Here is a 17,431-nt window from a genome sequence, read left to right as displayed (position 1 = left end):
AAGCAACTGGGTCTTAAAACTAGAAACTTGCTATCTAGAATAGGTTGAATTTTTAAATAAAGCCATTGTTAGTGTTTTTAGTTTTCCAAACGTTTATAGAATTTTAAGTCCAATACCTGTAATCAGCCCAGATTGGCTAGTTCTCTTTTCTTGGTGGTTCAATAAGCTTTAGCAACAGAATAGTATTTAGTTTTTTGTTTGTTCATTTGTTTGTTTTGTTTTGTTTTTGCAGTACTGGGGCTTGAACTCAGGGCCTGATACTGCTAGGCAGGTACCCTACCACTCAAGTCACTCTGCCAACCCTTTGATCCTCCTGATTTCTGCCTCCTGAGTAGCTAGGATTATAGGACTGAGCCATCAGCACCCAGCTTAGTACTTAGTTTTTTATACTTCTGAGACTCTTCAGTTGCAATTGTTGATTCTTCCTTCCAAAGGAACATTCTCTAGGAATATTAGAAAACAACTATTGAGGGCAGAATGTTGACCTTTTCCAAAGCAGGTAGCATCTATCACAAAATGAATGAATGAAGCCCCTTTTTAAAATGTTTCAGCCAGCCCCTCTGGTATTATGAAGAAGCCAGGATTGCAATAGCCAACCCAGACCAATGATAGATCAGGCCCTGTGGCACTGAGCCCAGCTTGTAGAAAAGGTAGTAGAAACAAACATCTGGTATAAAGTGCTGTAACCTCCCTTCATCCTTCTTTCCCTGCACTAACATGTAGCATTCTTCTCCAGGTGTCCTTTGCTGGGAGGATGCCATAGCCAGCTCTACATAGAAGGCGATAAAACTTGGGGGCACAGTCAGCTAGTTTGAAAGGATTGTATGCTTGTGGAAGTGATGCAACTAGCTGAGTTTGTCAATGGGGCATTTGTAGTAGCCTGGCACTTCATTGGTTTCCTTGTTAACACTGCCACTGAGGCTTTGCATGAAAAAACCCAGCAGTCCTTGTATTTTTTATGTACTTTGTGGCATTAGCTGTGTTTGAGTGAGTGGCTAAAAAGAAGGAGAATAAGGCATTAAGATTCAGGCACGCAATGAACTTTCTGCTTTCGTCTTTCAATATCCTTCTGTTATGGCCATCATCTTTGCCTTTGAAAGGTAGGCCACACTTTTAGATAAAAGCTGACACCCACACAAGGGTCCAGACGAAGATTGCTGCTTCTCCTGACATTTAAATTTCGTTAACTTTTGTTCTCTTAAAGCATACATTGTGCTGGATGCTGGATGCTCATGCCTGTAATCCTAGCTACTGAGGAGGCAGAGATCAGGAGCATCATGGTTTGAAGCCAGCCCAGGCAAATAGTTCGTGAGACCCTATCTCGAACAAAAACCCTTCATCAAAAAAGGGCTGGTAAAGTGGCTCAAGGTACCACATTAAAAAAACATAGTGTTAAATTTGGATGTGTTAATATGGCTTTTAACTTAAATTGGAAAAAAAACATAACAGCACACACATATAATCCTAGCACTCTGGAGGCTGAGGAGGGAAGGTACAAGTTCAGTGCCACCTGAGCTACTTAAGACCCTTTCTCAAAAAAAGTTTTTTTTCCAAATTAAACTTCACCTAGCACCTCTTAGCTTTTCTAAGACATAGCAGGTTTCAGTTTATAAATGCCTTACTTTCTAAAGAACTTATAGATAGGTCTAGATAGCTGCCTGGAGGCTGAGGCATGACTGTGGTCCTATCACCTTACTCCGCATTTTAGCTACTACCAATATCTTTTCTGTGCTAAGTACAGCAAGACCAGTCTAAGAGAGAATAGGCCTGCCTGAGCGTGTATTGTCATTTACTGTTGCTCTTTATAATGCCACTAAATGTAATTGTAGGATTTTAATCTGGTGAGGACCTTGAATGGATGGATGAGATGCATGAACTGTGAAATTAAAACTCAAAACTGTCAGTGCTATCATTTGCTTGATGAACCAATACCTCTTTCCCCCACTAAAAGAAGGTAAATGACATACAGATAAAGGTGGGGACAGTCAAATTTTTCTACTCTGATACTTTATTTCAAATGGAACTGCTATAAATGACTAGAGAGCTTGATTCTTGGAGACTGATGGGTTCTGACAGGAGGGACCTTACCAGTTCATGTGACTGACCTCTTTTACAAGAGAATTGGAGAGAGGTTCCTGGTATATTGTGTACAGATAGAATGTTTGTATAGTGTTCCTATTAAGTATTTGTATTACATTGACTATTTTGTCAGCCCAGGAATAGAAAATGGAGTGTGTTCTTAAATATTTTTCATGTCTCTCAGGCTGCCATTGGCTCAAGTTTTATAATGTCATTGTCACTTAGGTAGACGGACAGTTGCAAGGCACACATCAATAACCGCATCTATTTAATAATAATATTAAAAGTCTAGAGCCCAATACATTTTTATCTGAATGTTGTAACAAAAAAAAGTTCTCTGAAATAAAAGGCAGTCGTTCTGCTTCAAGTGTCCCTTTCTCCTCTTCCTTTTGTTCTCTTGTTCCCCTCCCTCTTCTCCCTTTCCAGTTCCATATGGAAAAAACTGCTTGCACTGGATGTAATTAACACAGTGCCATAAAGCAACAGGCCCCACTGGTGACAACTAAATCTGAAGCAAATTTTAATGTCGTGGGGGTTCACATGTATTAATAGGCTAGGGAGATGAGTGAGGTTAGACTCAGATCAACCACACTGGTATAGGACTTGAAATAGGCTCTCTTAATTAAAGATCCAAGAACCATGACAACTGCCGACATCTTCCACCTACAGTGGTGAGCTGCAGCCTCCTTACTGAATGAAAGAAGCATTCTAAATTAAAACCGGACTCCATCCTTTTCCTGTGAGTTGTGATCATCTGGCTTCAGACTTTGGGATGTGTGTTTGTGGTATTCTTATGACTCCAGAAACAGATCATTCTAGACATCCATCTAGAGATGGCCCATTTGGATTTGTTTATAGGAGCCTGGTTACATTGGAGTTACTCAGCAGTGGTTGGCTTTAGGAAGTTTTAGTTTTGAAAAAAATTAATGTTTCTTGGCCAGCTTTCTAATTGGTTTGTGTAGAGATATTATTGTTAACAGTTTGTAGGCCTTCTCCACCCTCACAGAGAGCCACACCAAATGCTAAAAGGCATCTCCTTCAATTGAACATATAATCTCTGGAGATTCAGAACTTTATTTTGGTGGGACTGCGGTTTAAACTTAGGGCTTTGCGCTTATGAAACAGAGACTCTGCTGCTTGAGCAACACCTCTAGTCCATTTTGCTGTGGTTATTTTGGAGGTAGGGGTCTCATGAAGTTTTTGCCCAGAGTGACCTTGAACCAAGAGCCTCCTGATCCCAGCCTATAAGCTAGCATTTCAGGTATGAGACACCAGCACCTGGCTTTTATGAACTATTTTATAGCCAACAGAATGTCTTTAAGATCAGGTAGTGGTTATAATAAATAATGAGTTAGAAGTTAATTCAGTCACTTTCTGGCCAGGAATTGCAGATCAGGGCTTTTTTTTTTTTTGTGGTACTGGGTTTGAACTCACAACTTCACACTTGCTAGACAGACTCTCTACCACTTGAATCACTTTGCCAACCCTTTTTTGTGTTGGGTATTTTTGAGATGGGGTCTTGCAAACTATTTGCCCAGGTGGGCTTCAAACCTCCATCCTCCTGATCTCTGCCTCCTGAATAGCTAGGATTATAGATGTGAGCCACCAGTGTCCAGCACACCAAAGCTTTTTAACAAGTGATCTGAAAGGAAACAAAACTTCAGTAGTGAAGATACTCTGCAAGAGCTCCATCCTCACAAGTCACTCTCTTCTCTACCTGTGGAGATAGTGCCTGTCTCATAGCATGACAGGCCATGTTCTTTCAAAATCAGAAAATAAAGTAGACGTCCTTGCCCTATTGGCAAAAGAGCTACCAAATTTCCAAACAAGCCAGCCTTGGTACAGAAGCTATTCCAAAGCTTATCCTCCTAGGATAAGCAGTGCTTAGAAAGAAGCTGAAGGTTCAAACACTATTGTGCTGTAAATGGATTTAAACATCCACTGCAAGAAATATGTTCCCATTCCCGGAACCTTACCTTTATCAGGTAGTTCTCAAAATGCAGAAATAAACTTCTGAAGCTATGGCTTCCTTCTGAATCTGGGAGTTCCTTAACTTTGCTGTCTGTAAAGGATCACTGGCTAAAGTACTATTTGCTTAATAGCTCTGAATTAGAAAAAGAATGTAGGGAAAAAGCTATTATCACCTGAGATACCAAATGACCTATGTGGGTCTATATGGCAAGAATCAGTTTGTAGTTGATTGTATGTGGTCTCATTACTAATGTCCATTTCACTTTGTCTCTGGCCTATAATAAAGGAAGGACCAAGTTTGAAATCCCAGCACTTAAAACATTGCCTAGAATAAAGTACGTCTCCAGTAAATGTTTGGATGAATGACTTTGGTCCTGTCCCTGAGGCTATGTTTTTAATGGGGTAGTTGATCACTTTGTTTCATCCTCCAGTAAGGTACCTACTGCATTGGTTAGTAAGCAGTAGGAACTCAATAAATATTGACTGATGTAGAAGGAAATGCTTGACCTTAAGGTTAAGGAAGTACCTTGCTGAGTATTTCTCTGTGTTCCCCAGAAATAAGAGTACTACTGTTGTGTCTGGGAACCTAAAGGACAGATGAGTGAGTCAGTATCCCATCCCCCATGCAGAGCACTATGAGCCCTGCACCATGAGGAGGAGACACATGGCCTCATAAATCTGCATGGGGCTGATAAATAGAATGCCTCAAGGTTGTTTCCCACCATGAGGGGCAAACAGACCAGCTCATTGAAGAGAACCCGTGCACGCATGCACATGATTCCAAGGCCAATGGAAAAAACCCACCTAACACTTACCTTAACCCAGAGTTAAAGCGTCCATAAAAAGCCCCAGCCTTTACCTGAGCAGGGAGACACAGGTTTCCAGGCTCCACAGTACTGCTCTAGCTGTAGCCTTTTCTTTCTCTAATGAGTCCTACTTTGTGTGTCAACCTTGTCCCACAAGTCAATCCACTGCCTCATGAGCCAGTTCTTTGACCTGTGAAGGCAAGAACTTGACACTGGCCCACAACACTACTAAAGGTTCTTAACCAACAACTTGGTCTCAAGTTTGGAAAGAGCCAGGAAACTGATTTAGGTTCCAATTCTTAATTACTGGCTCTATGGAAATAAGAATTATCTCATAGTGTAGTAGTAGTAAATATCAAATAACAGTATCTGTTAAAACACTGTGAACTGTAATACATTAGATAGAAGATGAAATTATCAGTTTCCTATTTCTAGGCATTAGTGATTAGGAAGCATACTGATGTCTTTACAGGCAGCACTAGCTCGTAGCTTTTTCATGGTTTTCACTGCTGAGCAATTAAAACTCTGACAATAAACTTACTGTTACCTGATTTTTAACTTTTAGTGATTTCCTTTTATAAAGGATGGCCTCCAGCACCCTGTCTTCAGTGACATATAAGGATGAGAGGGCACTGGGGCAGAATCTTGTCTTTATTTCTTTCTTTGTACTGGGGTTTGAACTCGGGACCTTCCACTTGCTAGACAGGTACTCTACCATTTAAGCTACAGCCCTGCGGAATTTTGTTTTTCTTGACAGGCATCTCATACTTTAAAGACCTTGCATGCATATATAATTGTTTTGGAATTGCACATTAAACTAATGGGAGCACAGTACTTAGAAAGAGCTTGGTTTTTGTTTTAGTGGGGCTGGAGTTTAAACTCAGGGCTTCTTGATAACAGAGCAAGCTCTCTACTGCTTGAGCCATGCCTCTAGTCCATTTTCTTCTGACTCTTTGGAGATGGGGTCTTGCAAAACTATTTGCCTTTACTGCCCTCAAACCAGGATCTTCCTGATCTCAGGTTGCCAAGTAGCTAGGATTACAGGCATGAGCCAGCAGCTCCTAGCTGCAAGGAACTTTGAATTAGGTAGCTGAAGTGGAAGTCCTTAGAGTGAGTGCATGAGTAGTCTGGCTATAGAATCTTCTTTCTCCTTGGAATCTTTTCCCCATCAGCTATGGAGCAAACAGCTTCTTTTGGAACTGGTTCCTGAGCTTACCCCAGTAACAATCTGTCTTTTCTTGAGCCCTTTCATCTGAATTGAAAACTGTATTCTAAATTTCTTGAAAGAAAGGCTGAGGATATGGCTGAAGTGATAGACCACTGACCTGCAGGCTGAGTTCAAACCCCACTACCACTAAAACAAACAAACAAAAAACTTTGAAAGGAAGTGCTTGGTGCTGTGAAGAAATATAAACTAAGAAAGCAGCAAGTTTTGACAAGTAACAAAATGGCCTTACTCTTACAAATATTGGGTATTCATCTTTGAGACAACATTTGAATTTCCTTGGACTATTCTTTAAACTCATGACTCCTTCCCCATGCTTTAGGGCATACCTAACAAAAGGAATCTGTGGCTATAATCTAGAATTCTGAGAAAGGTGTTTTTAAACTTGGTATCTCTAGTGATCTTTGGTATCTAAAGTGATCCTTTAGAAACCAATAAGGAACTATTTTTGAAAGCATCTTAATGCCAGTTTGGGGGTGTTTTTGTTTTCTCTCTCTCTCTCTCTCTCTCTCTCTCTTTCTGCCTGGGAGATCCTCCTACCTGCGGTCTCCTATATAGCTAGGATTACAGGTGTGCACACTATGCCCAGCATAGATTATGTTTTGACTCCTGTATTCTCATTGTTTTGTGACTTGGAAGACAGGTAATTTCATGTGTGATTTAATGACCAAAACAAGTGCTTGCTCAATTGCATGACGTTGGAGGTTTTGTACTCACTTCCTAAAAGCCTATTCTATAAAGCGTAAATTGAGTATCCACAACATGCCAGGCATTGTGCATGGTGTGGAGGTACAAAGATAAATGAAACATAGAGAAGGGGATTTGGGTGCATAATAGTTTGAGTGGCAGAGAAACGCTATGAGGAACCAGGGCTGTCAGAAAAGCTTTATGGAGAGAATCTTGACATGCGACGACTCCTCAAAAGATAAGGAGTTCTCCAGGTGAAGGAGTAGGAGAAGACGTGCATGATTGTAGATTCCAGCACTGGAATGAGTAGAGGCACAGAGATGAGAAACAGCGTGGGCTGTATAATGAGCTATCAGACTGGTGGGACTAGAGAAAGAGGCAGGATCCTGGCCATAGGGGTCTTACCTGTAATACTGAGGAGCTTCAAATTTATCTTATAATGGGTGGGGGGACAATGCCATCAAGGGGCTTTTTAATCAGTAGAGTGATAATGATCACATTGTGGGATTTTGTTTGCTTTTACTGAAACAGAGCCTTCCTATATAGCCCAGGCTGGCTTCAAACTCTTTATCTTTCAAACTCTGTATCTTCCTGTGTGTTGGGATTCCAAGCATTCTCCATGCCTTGCTTCAGAATTGTGTTTTAAATAATCACTATCAACATTGTTGGGAATAGATTGAAGAAAGCGTGAAGGTTGGCTCAAAGATCATTCACAGCTTGATGAAAGATCTAAGCCCATACTACTTTGCCTTGCCCTTTTCTTTTTTCTGTTTGATTTAGGATATCTTGGTACAATGCCAGTGGGAAGATGAAAAGAAATGATGAAAAACAGAATTGGAAGTGACAGCCTTCAGGGTTAATTTTAATATGACAGCTGCTGAAGCATAGCAGAGTCTGTAGACCTTTGCAAATGACATGTATGCGTTTCATTAATTTGGATGAGGCCTGTTGCAGAAATACATTGATGAGAACTAGGGAAGAGTTTATAGGTAACATTCATCTGTGGTCCTCTAGGGCTTGGAGACCTGTCCCAATAGACCACTGTGTCTCCAGTTTTCTGCTTCCTAGTAAGCATCCTCCTGAGATTCCACTAAGGAAACAGAGGAAGGGAAGCAATGAGCTGTGAAGGCTTGGTGAGCATCTGACATGTATGCTCAGGGCTCCAGGGAAACATAGCAAAGCAGGAGCTAGGAACATTTGCCAGGCCAAAGTGCTGCTTCAGGTAAATTGTAAAGTAACATGGCAGTAAGCCCTAGGACTTAAAGGCCAGTCCAGGTATATTGTAAAACATACACACATATAAATGTTTGTTTCTTTGAAGAAAATTTTTCTTACTACTTGAAGTAGGTGACCCCAAGAGCTTAAGAAAGGAATTACTTAAACATAAATGTAGCCTTTTGCTATCTAAAAGTGTTTTTTAGACTTTGGTGTTCAGCAGTATCATCTTTAGACTTGCTTGTTAAACACGAGTTGCTAGAGTTTCTGATTCATTTGGCCTCAAAATTTGCATTTCTAATAAATGCTACTGCAACTAACTTGCGGAAAGCACTTTGAGAACAAAGTATCTGTTGTACAAGCCATATAAATATGACTCTCCCAAGGATTTAATAAAGTCCTATATGGCTCTTGGTATAACCTTAATGGAAATCAGTGACCTGGACTATCTGTAAGGCCCAATTCTACACAGCTCTGTTTTTTATTCAGTCTTGACTTACTAAATGACTACCATGTACACAATTTTTAGTGTAAAGATACAAAGAGGGAAGAGGTACAGTATTGTCTTGGTCCTTCTAATAAAAAATAATAATAAAAGAACCGTCACACAAAGCAAAGCATAAATACCAAAGGAGAACTAAACATGTAAGTGGCACAAGAGGAACTGTGTCTGGTTATCTATTACTGCATAACAAACTACCCCAAAACTTAAGTGGCTTGAAACAGAAACTAGTTATTTATTATCTTTCACAATTCTGAAGGTTGACTGGATTCAGCTGGATGGTTTTTTGTTTAACATATTGACTGGGACTGCAATTATTTGGGTTTGGAGACTGATTGAGTTGGTATGTCCAGGATGACTTACTCACAGCAGTAGTTGGTGCTACCTATTGACTTGAAGTTCAACTGAAGCTGTTGATTAGAGCCCCACAAGTCTCTTCCATGTGGCGTCTCATGGCATGACAACAGGGCCCTAAGATGGAACATTGCAATCGTATAAAAGTGGGATCTACAGATCTCTTAAGGCTGAGGCTTGGAAGTAACAACATGTTGCTTCTGCTGCATTCTGTTGGTCAAAATAAGTCATAAGACACGCTCAATTCAAGTGGAGGGAAATGAACTACCTGTGTCTAGGAAACTAAACAAAGAATTTGCAGCCATGTCAAACCCACAAGTTTTAAAAGACAAGTAAAGTTTTGACAGATACAGCTTTCCTAGATGACAGTTACTCCAAAAGAAGAAATAACAAGTTTTCAATTTAACTAGGGGAACAGCACCTAAAAGAGGTCTGGAAAGATGGAAGACTTATGTGACAGGGATTAAAATAGTATAGAAGATCTCTTGGTACAGAGTTCAGGAATGACTCTCCAGGCTCCAGATTAGTTCCTTATACCTTTTCCTGTAAGCCTAGTGTCAATAGATAAGGAATTGACTCCTTTTTCTAAGGTGTGAGAAGAATGATCATTCCTTAGGGAATTATAAATATTTAAGGTTTTTTGTTGTTGTTTTTGTTTTTTTGAGATAGGATCTTGCTGTGTAACTCAGGCTGGCTTTGAACTCAATCCTACTTTAGCCTCTTAAATACTGGGATTACCAGTGTGTGCCACCAGTAGGCATTTTAAAGATGACAGAACTCAAGCAGTACTACAGGACTAGCCAAAATAGTTCAGGGACTTGCAGCTTGTGCCAAAACTACCCAGCCTTTTTCCTGCTGCATCCAAGGGTTAGTTACTTAGTCTTGCCCTTGTCTTTTCCCCACAGTAACCCTCCACTGAGTGAAGAGATGTTGCCTCCTGGGGAGTGGATGTGTCACCGGTGTACTGTTCGCCGAAAGGTAATAATGCTGCTTTCTGAAGGCTTTGCTCAGGATGCCAGATCTAGAGCACTGATACTCTAGAGCTAAAATGGCCTGGCCTTGAAGGCATTTTCATCCCTTCTTGTCTCTTCCAGCCCTAGAATCTCCCTATTCTCCCTGTAGTGACTGTAGTGGTCCTAAAATCCAAACATGGGCCACTGAAGGGGACCAGAAGTGTGTTAACTCACTAAGCCATGATTAGTTGCTAGTGACAGAAGTAGTCTGATCTTATTTTTAATGTTCTCGTAGTAAATGGCCTGAATGTGACAGCCTTACCCATGGCTGCTTCTCCAGTTTGATGAAAAAGGGTTTTTCTCTCACCCCAAAATAAAAGTCATTGGATAGTAGTATCAGCAGAGAGGATTTTGAACCCATTTGTACCCCAGTTGCCTCCTTAGCTCCCCTTCCCTCAGTTTTGTTAAGTCAGTAGTGGCTGAATTATAAACATGGTTCATTTTCTACTTCGAAAATTTTCACAGGGAGCAAGAGCTAAATTCTCTCTTATCAAAAAAGGAAGTAGTGTGTTTCCACCCAGATTATGTTTGACCCAACCTTCAAGTTATAGACTGTGGGTTAGAATTCATGAATTGCAAGCCACCCCATTAGTCTCCCCCCATACTATACACAAAGCAACTTTCCTTTATTGTGACATCACCGCTGTTTTCCTGGCCCCTGAACATGATGTCAAATGAGTGATGACTTCCTTGATTGCAGAAACAGGATGAGGAGATGATTCAGAGATTGTGGTTTATGTGTGTAACAGTTTTTGGCCTTTAAAAAAGAAGGTAAACAATTGGGCAGCCATTGTTTTTCCAGTATGCGCACAAAGGTTCCCATTAAAAAGCAAGTTGGAGTCAGGTCAACCACCTAACTGCAGCTATAGTTCAATTTCTTCTATAATGTCTACAACCCAGGCCTATCCACCTTCTAAGATCCTTTCCTGTGCATCCCCTATTAGAGTAGGGCCAGACCTGCCATTCAGGAAGCCTTTTGGAAACCTGCCATGCAAAGAAGCTGGGCCTAAAAGTGTTGAGAGCAGCTGAGGGAGAAGACATCAAGATAGAGAAAAGGAACTAACATTATGTCAGGCATGTTTACTACGTTATCTCAATCTATGCTGCTATCTAGGTAGGCCAGTAGTAGATCTCCAGTTTAGAAAAGAAGAAACTTAAGACTGAGAAATGTAGAATAACTTTCCCAAGGACTGAAAGGAATCAGCAGAGCCAAGATTTGAGGCAAATTTTGTCTTGTTCCTAAGTCTAATACTTATCTTTGGTTTTCTAGAAACAGAGCTACTTGCTAGGGCTTATAGTATGCCTTTTCTAACATAGGGTGTTTTTCCTGAGATGCTGCTCTGGCCTACTTTCACATGGACCTCTTTGCCTATTGATGCCAAATTTGCCTTTTCTGTCTCTACACCACTCTCCTTTGGCCTCTTGTATTTACACTGTAATGGATTGAAATGAAAAAGATACATCCTCTGAGCCTCATTGACCTCTGATGTTCAGGTCCTATCATTATTCCTAGTAGAAGCAAAGTCTTCCCCCAGCTCAGAGCTGTCCCTTTCATATATAGGACCCTCTTCACCAACATCATATATCCATCAGAGGAATAGAAAGGCTTTACTGGTCTCACTTCATATCTTGTTTTTTAAATTAATTTATTTTTTTACTTATTTGTGGTGGCACTGGGGTTTGAACTAAGGGCCTCATGCTTGCTAGGCAGGTGTCCTTACCACTTGAGCCACTCCACCAGCACAAGTCACCCAAAGTCAGAGAAAATTGGTGACAGACTGGGACAAGATCCCAGCTCTCCTAACTGGAAACCAGTGTGAAATCTTCCTTTGGCTACTCTTATTTGTGAAGGAAAAACGTACTATCAGTCATCCATTTCTACTGAGTACATTTCAGCTTTTTCTGCTTCCCACTTTCTAAGAAGTGTTACTTTCAGAGTTCTAGATAAAATTGAAACACTGAAAGCCACAATTCTTGGACACCCTTATTGCTAGGTCATTCCCCTCCACACATCACCTCTCTAGCTTGTAGCACAATTGTCTTCCATGGTAGCACCCAATCTCCCTGAGAAGGGAGCTCTATTGAACTATTTTACCTTTTACCTCTGCGTTTGCAGACTTTCTTTATTTTGAATAACGTTTTTAAAACCATTCAGAAGATCAGGAGGCAAACAACAGTGCCCTCGTTGGTCACGTTCTTACTATGTTCATTTTTTTAGGCCTTTGTTCTATACTTTGTATGTAGATATTATATGTCATATGGTGAGTTTGAGTTAATGATGTATAATCTTCATAGTTGTTTCTAATTTTACATGTTGTTAGTGATTCCCTGCTGTAATAGTTTTCTCAGCTTTAGTTAGTTCAATTTTTTTATAGTTGTGTCAATTTTAACAGACCAGTGTCCCAGTCCCTAGGTAGATTCTGGGATATGTAAGGGACTTTGTAATTTTGATTAGTGATCTAACAGGATATTGTACATCCTTCTTTCTATTTTGTGGTACTTTTCATGATGGGCGCACCTATTCATTTGTACAGAAACGAGAGCAGAAAAAGGAGCTGGGTCATGTCAATGGACTGGTGGACAAATCTGGCAAACGGACTACATCCCCCAGCAGTGACACTGACTTGTTGGACAGATCAGCTAGCAAAACTGAACTCAAGGCCATTGCCCATGCCCGGATCCTAGAAAGGAGAGCCAGCCGGCCTGGCACCCCCACATCCAATGCCAGCACAGAGACCCCCACCTCTGAGCAGAATGACGTCGATGAGGACATCATTGACGTGGACGAGGAGCCAGTTGCAGCAGAGCCGGACTATGTGCAGCCCCAGCTGAGGCGGCCTTTTGAGCTGCTGATTGCTGCTGCCATGGAGCGGAACCCCACCCAATTTCAGTTGCCCAATGAACTGACTTGTACCACTGCACTACCAGGTTAGCCACACCATCATCATATCTCCTTCCCCATCCCAGCTTTCCCAAATGATTATTACCCAGCAGAAGATCAGTGCTGACTGCCCTTGTAACTGTTGTCTCATGTTCCTATTCTTGGCTCTGCCTTTAGAGATCTTTGAAGGTTTTAGCTATTACAGTGCTTATTCAATTTTCCATTTTCTGATTCTACAAACTCCTTTCCTGTACCTTCCCCATTTCATTGTCTTCTTTTTTAAAGAATAGGTATACAGTCACATAGTTCAAAAACTAAAAATAGGGCTGGAGGTATGGCTCAAGGCAGCATAGTGCCTGCTTTGCAAGTGTGAAGCCCTGAGTTCAAACCCCAGTTCCCCCCAAAAAAAAAAAAAACTTAAAATATATATAAGCCAGGTACAGTGGTGCACACTTGTAATTCTAGTACTTTGGAGGCTGAGGCAGAAGCAGGAAGATTAAGAGTGCAGTGCCTGACTGGGCTCTGGTGGCTCACACCTGTAATCCTAGCTACTCAGGAGGCTGAGATCAGGAGGATTGTGATTCGAAGCCAGCTCTGGGCAAGTAGTTAGGAGACCCTATCTCGAAAAAAACTATCACAAAAAGGGGCTGGTAGAGTGGCTCGAGCGGTAAGAGTACCTGCCCTAGCAAGTGTGAGGGTCTGAGTTCAAACCCTAGTGCCACCAAAAAAAATTAAGATTGTTCAAGGCCAGCTTGGGCTACATAGCAAGACCCTGACTCCAAAAATAAAAAGATGGGGAGGAGGGATGTTGGAATGTAGCTTAGTTATAGAGTGCTTGCCTAACAGGTAATCCCCAGTCAAAAAAAAAACCATATATATATATATATATATATATGTATATATATACATACATACATATATATGGCTTACAGAGAAAGATGTTCTCTCCTGATGTCTACCTTCATACCTTTCACAGATAACCAGTGACTGGTTCTTATGTGACATTTTAGATTTTTTTTGTGCGTGGGTAAGCAAATACAGCTATAGGCTTATATTTTCCCTTAAATAACATACTAGATACATTATTCTACACCTTGTTTTTTTACTTTACAATATTCTTTAGAGGTCTTAACATAATAATATAGACTTTCCTCAGGGTTTTTTGTTTTTTATGGTTCCATAATAGTCCATTGTACAGATGTGCCATGATGATCTAACCAGTTTCTAGTTCTTATTAATTGATACTGAAGTTGTTCCTAATCTTTTATTACTAAAGTAGTGCTTCAAATAACTTTAGATGTGTAGGTATATCTATAGGAAGAATTTCTAATATTGGAATTACTGGGTCAGAGCTCTCATTTGTAGTTTGGGGTAGGTATCAAGTCACAGCTTCTATTGTTACCACAAAGGTTCTATGGCTTAGGTTTTGTTTTATTTATCTCCCCCCTCCCCCCCCATCAAGATAAAGAGAAATTGGTGGCAAGCTAAAAGGATGCATATGGAATCAGGGCTTTTCTGATTTATGTAAAAATGTGGTAAAATTATAGTCTTTTCCTTACTTACCTCCAAAGGATAGTCCTGTTGACCATTTGACTTGGCATTTATATTTCTTAGGTTTCCAGTATCTATCACAGGTTTCTGATGACTTCATGTTTGTAAACATGTGTTTCTGCCACAAAACAGGTGACTTTTATACCACAGTTCTGACTTAGGTTTAAGTCTCCTTTTTCCTCGTTTCTTGTCTTTTTTTTTTTTTTTTTTTTTTTTCCCCTCTCACTTTACAGCCGTGGGTGCCTCAGGAGGGATCCATATATCTGGGCCATGGCATATGTTTTCGCTGAGATCTGTTTCTTTCACATAATGTTATTTCCATATTCCAGGCAAGAAACTCTGAAGCCAGGGACAGTTCAGCACCACCAATCTCTTTTGTAGGTTCTAGCAAGAGGAGAAGAAAGGAGGAGACCACAGGGAAAAATGTTAAGAAGACACAGCATGAGTTAGATCACAATGGTCTTGTTCCCTTACCGGTCAAAGTCTGCTTCACATGTAACAGGTATTTTCTTCCATACAAAGGGACTTTTCTTTATATTCAGCCAATGATGTGCTTCTCTCTCCCATCGCCTCATCCAAACCATTTATGTTAAATGTGGATGACCCATGCTCTGATGGTATGAATGCAAAGAGATTGACCAACTAATTGACCAGAGCCTTTAATGTGTTAATGACAAATTCCTTGAAGAATCACAGTACAAGAGTACTGTTGACTGTGTTGATAGAGACTAGAACAAGAAAACTTGGACTTAAAATGAAGCACTAGGTGTTTAGCTAGTAGTATTACAGTTACAAATTATAATCGACATTTGCTTAAGCCCCCTCCTTGAATCATGCTTACATGAATAATTACAAAATCATTGTTCCACATACCTCTCTGAAATGTTTGTTTGGTTTTTGGTTTTTTGGCAGTACTGGAGGGTTTGAACTCTGGGATTTATATTTGCTAGGTAGGCACTCTTAACACTTAAGCCATACCCCAGCCCTCTGGTTGTCATTTTTGCCAAGTGCTTCATGCAGAATCTTTTTTTGATGTAGTTAAGATTCTTATCTAGAAAGGTTACTAGTGGTTTTTTAAATGAGGTATTTGCTTTCTATAAGATCAGAGCCAGAGTTGGCCATCTTTCCCCCACAGAGGGTATTGAGCATTGACCATTCTTGTTCTGACAGTCATTTTAACCATACTCCAAATGAACATTTATGTCTGCACAAGACACATTCTTCTTAAAAAAGAAAATAATGGAAAGCCTGGCAGTGGCCCTCTTGTTTATCCACCTTTCTGATCAGGAGTCAGGAATCCTTGAAGGAAGGAGATGTGGAAGAATTTTGTTGGGATTAAGAAAGGGAGACTGTTCCACAGTACAGAAGTACAGAATTAGTTTGAATTTTCTCATTTTGTCTCAGAAATGACCTTTTTTTTTTTTTTTTTTTTTTTTTTTACATTTTTTTTATTTTTATTTTTTTGTAGGAGTTGCCGCGTGGCCCCACTTATCCAGTGTGATTATTGCCCACTCCTGTTTCACATGGACTGCCTTGAGCCACCGCTCACTGCCATGCCCCTGGGCAGATGGATGTGTCCAAATCACATTGAACATGTGGTGGTAAGCACAGCAGCTTTCAGTCAATCTACTATAGGCACAGATGGGTTATGGACTAATTCAATAGAAAGTATATTAAGATTAGCTTTATGTCAGTGTTCACTATGATCTCGTAGATGCTGGTCTCTACAGACAATCCTACTCAACTCTGTTTTGACATACCTCAGCTGTGCATTTCGCCTTGTCCCACAGTACCTGTTTTGGCTGCACAGACAGATTTAAGCCATTAATGCTTGGTTGTATATTCTCCCACAGTGAAATAAGCAGTTGCTGTTACAGCTCTAAAAGGAGGGTTTGTTTAAATTCAGAAGAAGTAAATGACTTTCTGTAATACACATGTCCCATGTACCAAATTAGGTTCTTTCCCTTTTTTTTTTTTTTACCTTTTCATTACTAGGGATTGAACCCAGGGCCTTACAATTCCTAAGCAATGCTCTACCACTATCAGCTGTTTTGTTTTTATTTTATTTGTGAGATAAGATCTTAAAAACTCGCCCAGGTTGGCTTCGAACTCAAGATCTTCCTACTTCTGCCTCCCAAGAAGCTGGAATGCAGGGATGTACCACCACATCTGTCTGTTGTTTCCCTTCTCTTACCTTACCTCATATTTGCTAGGTAGGCACTCTACCACTTGAGCCACTTCACCAGCCTTTTGTTTAATCCTTTATAACCACCTTGTGTTGGTACATAATAGGTATTCAACAAGTAAGTTTTTGAATGAATAAATGAGTGAATGGTATAAGGGTCAATCGTCTTATCTTCCAAGAATCTTAAGTTTTCCACACTGAACAGAGCTATTGTTTACAGTCTCCAAGAGGGTTAAGACTTCAGGCAGTCACTGATAAGGTAGAATGGGAGAAGCTTCAGGAGGAGGTGCTCCCTCATAAGAGCATCCTTTCCAAATTTAAAATGTTGCCACCTAAGAATGGCATTGTACTCATGGTAGAGCACTTGCCTAGCATGTGTGGAGGGAGAGAGAGAAAGAAAGAAAAGAGGGAAAGGGGAGGGAAGAAAAACAGTTTACCCAATTCAAAATCTTAAGGAGAAGCTTTGCATCAGGTGAGATATTATTAATTGGTTAATTTTTATTAGCCATCTAGAGGTTTTGTCTAATTTACTAGTTATGAAAAACTGTTGGAGCAGATGCTTTTTTTTTTTTTTAAACTCTAGGGGGCAAGATACAGAAAGGGAAAGTGGCATGGGTTCTCTGTGCCTTCTGTAGGCTACTGCTCTTCTTCTAAGATCAGGCCAAAGTTTTCCTCCTATGAAAAATGTGATGCCAAGGTGGTTCACTAATGCTCCCTGGTACCCTGAAGCAGGAATAGGGTGGGACACTCAGGATTCTGACCCAATTGGGTACAAACCTCTTCTGCTTCCTAGGAGAGATCTTCTGACTGGGAAGTGAGTCTGGATCTTTTAAAAAAACAAATAAACAAACAAAAACTTAGCACTTTGGCCTTGTAAGACAGGCGCTCTGCCATACCTCCAGCCCTTTTGCTCTGGTTATTTTGGAGATAGGGTCGTACTTTTTGCCCAGGCTGGCCTGGAA

At 40.5% G+C, this 17,431-nt stretch overlaps 1 protein-coding gene across 2 annotated transcripts in view; it reads left to right on the top strand.

The window, feature by feature from the left end:
• The window catches only part of Phf12 (PHD finger protein 12), a 40,488-nt gene that overhangs the window by 10,536 nt on the left and 12,521 nt on the right, over positions 1–17,431 (top strand). For both annotated transcript variants that reach the window (XM_074046492.1, XM_074046493.1), the window contains exons 3-6: positions 9,745–9,817; positions 12,387–12,780; positions 14,666–14,786; positions 15,753–15,885. In XM_074046492.1, coding sequence (XP_073902593.1) covers positions 9,745–9,817; positions 12,387–12,780; positions 14,666–14,786; positions 15,753–15,885 — 721 coding nt within the window. The remainder of the gene's footprint in view (positions 1–9,744; positions 9,818–12,386; positions 12,781–14,665; positions 14,787–15,752; positions 15,886–17,431) is intronic.

This window comes from Castor canadensis, chromosome 11 (genome assembly GCF_047511655.1).
Source record: "Castor canadensis chromosome 11, mCasCan1.hap1v2, whole genome shotgun sequence".
Taxonomy (NCBI): Eukaryota; Metazoa; Chordata; class Mammalia; order Rodentia; family Castoridae; genus Castor; species Castor canadensis.
This window is presented reverse-complemented; position numbering and strand designations above follow the sequence as displayed.